Source organism: Cavia porcellus, unplaced genomic scaffold, assembly GCF_034190915.1.
Source record: "Cavia porcellus strain 051 isolate PalLab524CR breed Dunkin Hartley unplaced genomic scaffold, mCavPor4.1 scaffold_7, whole genome shotgun sequence".
NCBI classification, from domain to species: domain Eukaryota; kingdom Metazoa; phylum Chordata; class Mammalia; order Rodentia; family Caviidae; genus Cavia; species Cavia porcellus.
This window is the reverse complement of record NW_026947490.1, coordinates 38,350,247-38,360,493: the sequence shown is the minus strand read 5'-3', so window position 1 is coordinate 38,360,493 and position 10,247 is coordinate 38,350,247. Positions and strand designations below refer to the sequence as shown.

General features: G+C 46.3%; 1 protein-coding gene across 7 annotated transcripts; it reads right to left on the bottom strand.

The window, feature by feature from the left end:
* Positions 1–2,400: 2,400 nt before the first annotated feature.
* Positions 2,401–9,949, bottom strand: LOC101787192 (zinc finger protein 792-like). 7 transcript variants are annotated; one of them, XM_005002243.3, is made up of 5 exons: positions 9,807–9,949; positions 9,417–9,598; positions 7,018–7,147; positions 6,387–6,509; positions 2,401–5,541 (listed from the first exon to the last, which is right to left on the bottom strand). In XM_005002243.3, exons 2-5 carry the CDS (start codon positions 9,447–9,449, stop codon positions 3,995–3,997), a joined length of 1,833 nt encoding a protein of 610 aa, XP_005002300.2. In that variant the 5' UTR covers positions 9,450–9,598; positions 9,807–9,949; the 3' UTR covers positions 2,401–3,994. The 7 variants fall into 7 exon arrangements, with proteins under 7 accessions (XP_005002300.2, XP_013004559.2, XP_063108382.1 ...); XM_013149105.3 differs by lacking the exon at positions 9,807–9,949 and adding an exon at positions 7,518–7,601 and having other exon boundaries at positions 9,417–9,795; XM_063252312.1 differs by lacking the exon at positions 9,807–9,949 and having other exon boundaries at positions 7,018–7,601; positions 9,417–9,795.
* Positions 9,950–10,247: the final 298 nt, after the last annotated feature.

Genomic DNA, 10,247 nt, shown 5'->3' with positions numbered 1-10,247 from the left:
TTCACTGTATGATTTTAGTGTTGGTTCCCTGAGTGTACATGTGTATCAAAACATTTAATTTTATGCATCAAATATGTGTAACTATTTCATAACAATTATATCTTAACCAAATACTTTTGAAACTGTTATCCATAAAAATGACTACTTTTTAGAAAACCAAAACATTTCACAATGCTATCTTTTCTACCACCTCCCCCTTCATGCCTTAGCAGCAAAGAACAGCTGGCTATATCACAACGCACCATCCTGGGAAACAGGATCTTCCTGCCACCAGAAAGGCCAGTAATGGCTTTGAGAGGCATAATGCACAGAGTCTGCAATAATCCTTAAAACCTATATATTATTTGCTCTGTACAGAAGTGGTTTGAAGGTCCTGAGAATTTTAGCAACCTCAGTCTTAGTTACTTCACTGTTGAGACAATACATAACACTCAAAATTAAAGGAGCAAATGTTTATTTCAGCTCAAGGTTTGTAGATTTCAGTCCATAGATGGCTGGCTGCAAGGCAAGATGGCATGGCAGAGGGGCATCACAGAGCATAAACAGTCCATGGCAAGCAGGCAGGAGACAGCAAAGTAGCAAGCTATAACCACAGTAGCAGAAAGCCTGACTTTATATTTTATCCAGGCGATAAACACATTGACTGCTGCCAGGCACATCCACCCAAATTCACACATCCTAATCAGCCACTTTTGAAACTCTCCACCTATGACCACATGAGGCACTGGGAAACATCTAGATACAACCCATAACATTTTACCCCTAGCTCCTCCAAAGACCCATGCACATCCCTTTATTCAAAAGGCATTGAGTCTATCTCTAAGAGTTGTTAAAGTTCTGAAGTTTCAACATTGCTGGAAAGTTCAAGGCCAAAGTCTCCTCTGAGATTTAAGGCAAACTCTTAGCTGTGAATTTCTACACAAATGACAAGAAAGTCTAACACTTCTGACATACAATGACACAAGATAAAACTTTCCTATTCCAAAAGGTGTGAATGGGGGATAGAAAGGAATGGGAGCAAAGCAGGTCCCAACTCCAGCTGGGCAAACATTAAGCCCCATAGTTCTCTGTCCAGCATTCAGGGCAATCTGTGGCAAGATGTGAGCTCCAAAGGGCTAGGGTGGCTCTTGCCCTGTGGTACATCACCAGTAGTTGTAGTTTTCATGACTTCTCCCTTGGCCCAGCTTTGCTTATTCCTTGCAGCTTTTCACAGACAATCAATGTAACTGGATTGTTCAACCTTCTGGGGTCTCCCCTGCACCTTTAGCTTCATATTCACAATTTCGCATGCTTCCCTCTGAGAGGCATGCTACCTGGCCTCCTAGGCCTTCTTCTGAAATCTGGGTGGAAGCCTTCCTAACTCTGGCATCCACCTAAATCCAGCACCACATGGATGCAAGACTCTGCCACGAGTTGGAGCAGCAGCCAGGTTTCCTTCTCTCTTGGCTGTAGGTATCAAGTTCCTGGATTGATGAGTTTTAGAAACCAAAACCTGAGGAAAAACTTCCCTAGGTCTCCTCCATGCTGGAACATGGTCTCCAAGGCTTTCTTTTCAAAGAAGTCTTCCACTTTTACACTTTTGAGACTGTGAGTTCTACTGGTTTTTGTGATTTTCTCAGATCATTTTTTCTATTGTCCTGTTCCTCCTCATCAGCCAAGTTCTCATTTTTTCCATCTTTGCAGGCCGTAACTTTACTGAAGCTTCCTTTCTGGGCAAACTCAAAATATTTTAAAACATTATGCTGAGCTCTTTGCTCTTAATTCTCAGCATATATCTGATTAAAAGCTCCTAACAGTAACCACTGCATTTCCCCAATATTAGACTGCCTTAAAATTTTGTCTGCAAGATTAATTACCCCTGTGCCAGGTGTGGTAGTACATACCAGTAATTCCAGCCCTTTGGGGGCTGTCAGGAAGACTGCCACAAGCTTGAAGTCAGCCTGGGTTATACAGTGAGTTCAAGGACACCCTGAACTATAGAGACCATCTTAAAAAAAAAAAAGATTAGTCTGCTGCCTTTAAGATCAGTCTGGCAGTCTCTACACGTGAGCAAAATGCAGACAAATTTTCTGTTAAACAATAACACATATGGTCTGGAGTCCAACAGCCAATACAATCTTTGTTCCTAACTGAAACCTCTAGGTCTTGGTCTTTATTGGCTGCATTTCTATTAGTATTCTGATCTTCTGAACACTGATCAGAATGTCACATCAAGTATAGGCTTTAAAGCATTCCAGTGCTGCTTCTTCAACCAGCATCTCCAAATCTTTCCAAACTCTTTCTACAAGCCAGTTCCAAAGTCTCCTGAACCACGTGGTCAGGTGGTATCATAGCTACCATCTTGCTTCCTGTAACAAAATCTAACTTTTCTTGTGGAAACAAAATATCCAACACCCATAGTTAAAGGAGAAAAGGTTTATTTCAAGTCAGCTTGTAGAGGTTTCTGTCCACAGTTGGCTCGCTCCAAGGCAAGGCAGTATGGAAGAGGCGCATCACTGATAAGAAACAGTCCATGGTAAGCAGGCAGGAGGCAGCAAATCAGAAGCAGCAGCAGCAGCAGCAGCAACAATTCTGCTTTCATAGTTCACCCACACTATAAGCCTATTGATTGGTGACACCCTTAACCCCAACATCACACCTTGAATCCACATTCACACACACTAATCCAGCCACCTTCATAACTTCCCACCTATGACCACATGAGCCTTTGGGGGGAACATCTAGATACAAGTCCTCAATTCTACACAGTGACATCCAAAGGAACACTTGAGGATACGTTTTTAGAACAGTTCCATCCCCACAGTCTCACCCACTCTCTATAGTCACACTGTGTGTTTCTGTACAAATTATGGACTCTTCGGGACTTACCAGGTCTTAAAGGTAAATACATCTGTATAACAAATGCAGAAATTCACAGCATTATGACTCCTTGGCAGGTAACAGATGAAAAGCAATTAGGACAGTTGTGATGAACCTATGGCATGTACTCCATGGTGGGCATGCAGAGCCCTCTCTGTTGGCACCCAAACCAAGTGCCCCCAGCACTGCACCAGCAGTTGCACATTCAGGTTCAATTTAGAGTGCTGGCATTTTATGATAAACAAGTGGGCTTTGGGTTGCAGCTTGGGCACATGGATTTCTAAAAGGCTTGCCATCACTGCTAGAGGTAAGGGACCCAGTTGACATTGCTCTCAGATGCCCTGGAGGTAGCCACAACTGCTACCTCTTAGGATTAGAATTCACGCCATTTGGGCCATGAAAATTCATAGCATTCAGGACTTCAATACAGACCCAAAAAGCAAGACAGTCTTTCCTAGAAAGCCCTACTTAGCCATTATTCTAAGGCCAAATCTGGGCTGAAAGCTGTTTTCTGCTATCCTACTGTCACTTCTGAAGCACATACAATTTGGAGCTGTTCATTAATAGACCTTACTTAGCTCTGTCCTCTGTTCGAACTACTCTCACAGTGATCAGAAGGAAGATAAAACATGCTTTAATCAGTAAGGCTCCTCATATAACAGGAACTGACCGATGTATTTTAGGTATTTGGGTCTGGTCACATAAATCCATCACATTAGACCACTGAATATCCCCCCAAAAAGAAACCATCTCAATGACAGTAGAACTCCATTTAGATCATCATGGCTCCAAACAGGTCACATCCATAGCTAAAAAATAGTCATGTACAAGGGAACATCTTTCTATGACCTTAGTACATCACGTTCCATTCAGGGACTAGAAAGAAAACAAAGTGCTGCTTTCCCTGAGATGGTGGAGTGTGTGACACATGCTCTGGAGACCTGCTGGTGGGCCAAGTTGAGATAGTTTCTATCCCAAACTTTAGCAGTGATAAAATGGACAACTATGACTTTGGTCCTGAAACCACCCATCACATACTTTCATAAGGAATCTCCTCCATGTGACCACATGGCTGACACTCCATTAAACCCACTGTAACACACACACACTCTTTCTCTGCTATGTGCAGCTGTGTTCAACAAGCCAGGTGCATATTCTCTACATTCCTTTCTCTGGTGTGAATTTTTTGATGTTGAATGAGGGTGCGCTTTTGGCTGAAGGCTTTGCCACATTCACTGCACTTATAAGGCCTGTCTGGTTTGTGAACTATCTGGTGCTCACTCAAATTAGACCTTTGTCTGAAGGTTTTCCCACATTCTCTACACTCATAAGGCCGTTCACCAGTGTGAAGCCTGCGATGATTATTGAGAGTGGAGTTTTGGGTGAAGGCTTTCCCACATTCACTGCACTTATAAGGCCTGTCTGGTTTGTGAACTACTTGATGCTGCCTCAGATTTGAGCTTTGTTTAAAGGCTTTCCCACATTCACTGCATTCATAAGGTCGTTCATTAGTGTGAAACCTCTGATGGGCTTTAAGGCTGGAACTTTGATTAAAGTATTTTCCACATTCACTGCACTGGTAAGGCCGTTCACCAGTGTGGAGTCTCTGATGGATCCTGAGGTGGGAGATTTGGCTGAACATCTTCCCACATTCAGTGCACTTGTAAGGCCTTTCACCAGTGTGAACTCTCTGATGGTTCATGAGATTGGAGCTTCGGCTGAAGACTTTCCCACATTTCTCACACTCAAAAGGTTGTTCTCCAGTGTGAACTCTCTGATGCTGGGTGAGATTGGAAATCTGCCTAAATGATTTTCCGCATTCCTTGCATTTATAAGGTCTTTCTCCTGTGTGAACTCTCCCATGCTTAATTAAGCTGGAGTTGCAGATGAAGAATTTCCCACATTCCCTGCACTCATGAGCACGTCTTCCAGTATGAATCCTCTTGTGTTGAAAAAGGCTGGAGTGCTGACTAAAGAACTTCCCACATTCACTGCACTCATATGGCTTTTCACCAGTGTGAATTCTCTGATGTTCCACAAGACAGAAGTGCCGGCTAAAAAATTTCCCACACTCACAGCACTCATAAGACTTGCTACTGTGAACTCTCTGGTGTTGCTTGAGGCTAGAAGCATCACTAAAGATTATCAGACACTTGCTGCATTCATAGGGCCTCTCTCCACTGTGGACTCTCTGTTGATGAACAAGTGTGGATGCATCACTGACAGTATCCCTAGCAGTGGGAAAATTTAATGCACCATCAGAATTCTTGTGTGCCTCCTCCACACTGGGAGTGATCTGGTGCTGCGCAAAATCTGATGTGACCACAAAGTTATCCCTGCCCTCCCCACACATGAAAGGCTTCTGTAATGTGTGGTCTGTGCAGGTCTTTCCCAGAGAGACCCTGCCCTCCTCCCCTCTGGCAGACTTGTCCTCATTCTTTTGCACCTGTTGCTGACAAAGGTTTGTGTTAAACTTGAACCCTGTCCTAACTGCCTCATACACACAGGGCTTCTGCCTGGCATGGGTTGTCTGATGTTCAGCCAGGTACAAAATGTCTTTCAAGTGTAGGTCAAATGTGTCACAGGGGTAGGTCTTCTGCATAGACGTGGGTGTCTTTGGATTCTCATTCTGTGATGTTTCTTTTATAGAAATGTTTTTCTCAGAAGGTAGCTCCTTCTCCTCTGTTCCAAAGAAAAAGCTACAATTAGAGAAATTATGATCAAGTCATACAAACCCTGATAGAAGAAAATAGCCCCATCACATATGCTTGTCTGATCCCAGAATGAGTCCTTTGGAACCTTCGCAAGATGAGAAACCTTAGGGTAAAGGGAAACCTCAGGGTAAAAAATGATTGGCTCTCTGTACTATTGTGCCTGGCCAGGAAGGTCATAAAACAAGATATCTATACCACAGGATGGGAAGAGAGGCAGGGTCTCACTTTCTACAAAGGCGTCAGAGTAGGGTATTGGCTTCTGGGAAACTGTGAGGGCCATGACACAGATAAGAATGGCCAGGCCAGGCTGGGTATCATAGTGCATTCCAGTAATCTCAGCACTTAGGAGGCCAAGGCAGGAGAATCACTGCAAATTCAAGGCCAGCCTGGGCTACAAGGTGAGTTTCAACACCAGTATGAACTTTGCAGTGGAATCCTGTCTCAAAAAGACAAAAAAATAGAATAAAAGTAAAAAATGGGCAGGCTCAAAAGAATCTGACTACAACTAACTGGTTGATGTTAAAGACATCAAGGAAACACACTCTTCTCAGGACATATGAAGTGGAATCCAACAGTGAAGAGTGCTGCAGAGGCCCCTGTTGTGGACTGGAACACAGAGGCCAAAAAGCTGAGGAAAGCCAGAAGCCCACAGTCAAGAGCAGAGATTCAAATAGGCAAGCCCTCAAGAACAGGGAAAGGTAGAGATGAAGAGGAGACGGTAGCATTCACACAAACAATGATAAGTATGAGAAAAAAAGCTGGGATGATTTGGACACAGTCATGATGTCACAATCTCTCCCAGCTCTCACTTACCAGAGCCAGACCTCCTAAAAGCTCCTCTTGCCATAGCTGAAGTCATGCCCACTCTGTCAGGAACCCAGGGTTCTTTCCCCATCTTGAGTTGGGCAATGACATGGCACCTGAAAGATGTGAGCCCTAAGGGAAAGATGGGCAGGGGAAATAAACCAGAACAGACCACAGGAAGGAAAACTCAGTATTAAAATATTGTACATACAAGCAAAGTCTGGTAGACACAGCCCAGTGATTTGCAGGTAGAGACCAAATTAATGCATGGCATAGTTCTGCACAGTCTTGTACAGTACATGTTAGCAAAAGGAGAAGAACATGAACCACAGGAAGGTCAGAGATCTGACAGTCATCCAGGTGAGGAATGAGAGGTGGAATGAGCTCTATGGGCTAATCACAAGGCTCTTCCTGCCTGGACCCTTCTCTGTACAGCTCTGACCAGGGGGTGTGGGGTCGCTCAGGAAGGGGAGGCACTGCATGAGGCACTGCCCTGGAACCCACTGGAACCCACAACACACAGAACAGGAACACAGGGAGCAGTGTTCATGGTGGTGGTGTTGGAAAGACAGCTGTCTCTTGTGCAAAGGGGACAGGCAGGCAGGACCTCAGAACACCTGGGCAAATGTGATGGTCTTACCCAAAGAGGCTATGAGTGCAAAGTTCTCCAGCATCACATCGCAGTAGAGGAGCCTCTGTGCCTCACTGAGCAGTCCCCATTCCTCCTGGGAGAAGTAAATGGTCACGTCCTCGAAGGCCACACAGCCCTGCTGTGATGGGGACAGTTCATTCCATGATCAGCCTCAATCCTCAGGCCTCCCTCTCCACTCCCTACTCATCCTGTTCCTTTGCTCTTCTCAGCTCTAAGAAGATACTATGCCCTGGATAGATTAATACTGGCTTTAAAAAAAAAATGCCTCACATGACCACCGTTTGAGCCCACAGCAGTGACAGGCGAAAGGAGGGCTGCCATCTGAAGTCTGGGTCTGAAGTGCAGGGCCCAAACCTGTGCTCGCCCAGTCCCCTAATGCTTCAGTAATCTGCTTCTCAGACACACACCAACAAGGTCTTGGTCTTCTCATTGAGTCCACAATCCTAAACCTATACTGCTTCTAATCCCCACATTAGGACTTCATCTACCTTTTCCTACTTATATGAGGTCTTCTCTGGGGCTCTGGCCTGTAGTTACACTTGGGTGGTTCAATCAGCAGCCCTTCTTTTTTCCTGGTCAGTGTAATGCAAAACTATTAACAAATCACATGATCCTTATCCATTAAGGCAAAACTGGCTATATCAAGCATGAAAACAGGTATTTATGGCAAAGGGATTCAAGTGTCACAAGCTTAGCCGTATGAGTCCTTAACATTCCCCATGGGTATAAATCTTCTCCCCCTTGATGGCTCCAACTCAAAGACATGGATAATGCTCAAGTAAAGATTGGTAAATATATTTTACCCAGATGCTTCTGTGCCAAGAGTTTAGGTATCTAGTTAGGTATCTCACTGATACCTTCATATAGCAGTTCTGTAAGAAACCATTGCTTGATTCAGACTTCTCAAAGTCTTAACTGCCCATCTTTCACTTCTAGGGGATGCAGTTGGAATTTAAATGCCATCTTCATTACTCTTGGAGATCTCAGTCTTCAGACAAGGTAGAAAACGCCAATTAAACATTCACAGTACATAAGAAAGCTATGTCAAGAAACTCACCTTTCATGGAAGATAATCTTACTTATAGCTCTACTAAGAACTCTCATAGACCCTACTGCTGCACTGGGCCTTGGCCCATTTGAAGGATTACATGGTTGGCTTTTCTTGTACATAGCCATCTAACTAGATGGAGAGGTTCAATTCTTGGGCTAATTTCTGTCTACACTATATATTTTTCAACAGGCAATTAAGAACCATGGATTTTAAATATTGTCACAGATATATAAAAACCTGAGCAGCCCCCACAGGACCAACAGCTAACCCCTTTATGGAAAGGTACTTTTCTCTTCGATAGCCATCAAGGTTCTAGGGATTTGAGCTCAACTTATTATTCCTAAGCCAAGCCACGGAAGAAAACCCCTCCACAGGGCAAATGCCTACAGGCCTCTGGCTACCTGCACCTGGGTACTGTCAAACATCTGTTTAAATGAGCATCCAAACGCCCCACTATCCCACCTTACAGCCCAACACAAGGTTGTGTGCACCTTGGGTATTAATCTCTTAACCGTAACCTTATTGTAACCTGTGAACTTGTAGGTGCTATGGGCGCACCTGCTGCTGTTTACAACAGACCTAATTAAAAGAAATCTATTTATAGTAATAGTTCAGTTGCCACCCTCCTTGTTTTTCACTATGGTCATTTTACTATGACATACCAGTCGTGAACAGGCAAATAATGTTTTATTATTGGTTTCTGATGTTTTCTCTGTCCATAATCTGTCAAGTAAATAAGGCAATGCATGCTGGTTTGTGGACTGTTACCCAGTTTTGTACTTCTGGGCCGCACTGGACTTAAAACAAATCCAAGGCACGCCTGACCTTACGCCTCCCTGCGCCCCCATTTCTGAACAATGATGAGGGCATGGCTTTCCCAGTCCTCACGATGGAAATGGTTCACTATTTAATTCTGCTTTTTATATTTACCCTCATACTTTAAACTGTTTCCTTAACTCCATCTCTCCTTTACACCCTATCCCTCTCTACATGCTCTGACAGCCCGCTGATGGACCTTCTAGACCCCTGCCAGTCAGCACAAGTGAGAGCGCTGTCTCTCAACTGCCCCTTCTCACCAGGAAGTAACTACAATAACAGAGTCCTACTGCCTCAAAATTTGAAAATCTCAAATGGAGTGGGGGATGGGAAGCAGGAAATTAGATTTCTGCAGGCCTGGATGCACTTGAGAAAAGTGCTGATATGCTTCCCCTCTTTCCTTTCCTGTTCATGAGCTACGGATAAATTCCAAGCTTACCATCTCTATGGTTCAGAGGATGTTACCTGTTCTGAGCTTGCTGCTGAATTGCTGGGCAGAAGGTTGAAGCCACCCACTCACCTGCACCAGGTCCCTCTGAGCTGACGCCGCCATCAGGGCCTCGGGCCCCAGCAGGGCCTTCAGACGCTGGCGACCAAGCCGGCTCCCCGCACGGGCTCAGCCCACCACCCACGCTAAAGCGTCCGGGCCGAGACTCGCGTTCCCGGCCTCAGTCCCTCACTCAAAGGCGCACCCCTGCACACCTGCGGAACACCCGCTGTCAGGGCTCGCAGCTGCTGCGAAGGCGCGGCACGGGCTCCGAACCGCACCGCCCCTCCAGCAAGGTCCCCGCCAGCCCCAGCCCGGTCCTCGGCCGCCGGGAGCGCAGCCAGTCATCGGGAACCCCGGGCCCACTCCGCCAGGGAAACTCCGTCGCGGCCCCCGCACCAGCTGGCCCCACCCGCGCCCTACCCCGCAGCACGCGAACGGCCGCCGCCCGCGACCCGGCGTCCGCGTCCCGCCCCAGGCCTCCGAGGGAACGGGGCGGGGCTCGCGCGCTCCTCCTTCTCCTCCTCCTCCTCCGCCCCGAGGCCCCCACCCAGCTCGTCTCTTAAAGGGGCCGCTCCCGGGCCGCGGTGGCCACCTCCGACCACAGCAGCGCCAGACCCCTGCGCCTTGCGGCCCCGCGGGCTTCCGCCAGGCGCTTCGCCTCTCACTCAGGGACCTAGATGCACGCTGATTGCAGCCAATCGGTGGAATCTTTGTTTGCTAACTCTACGTGTTCTCGTTTAATGCCTCTCAGACGACTAACATACGGGACTCATAAGTTGCCAGGCACCGTGGGCCCCTTTCTCAAACCTCTCTGAGAAGGTCCCTGTGCCCATGGGATGGCAGGGGCCTCTTTTCTACTCG

Coding starts and splice junctions, on each gene's coding strand:
- LOC101787192 (XM_005002243.3), bottom strand. CDS start 9,449: ATGGCGGCGTCAGCTCAGAGGGACCTGGTGCAG. Junction 7,148..9,416: donor CTCAGAGGGACCTGGTGCAG/GTGAGTGGGTGG, acceptor TCCCCATCACAG/CAGGGCTGTGTGGCCTTCGA. Junction 6,510..7,017: donor TGCACTCATAGCCTCTTTGG/GTAAGACCATCA, acceptor TCTTTCCCTTAG/GGCTCACATCTTTCAGGTGC.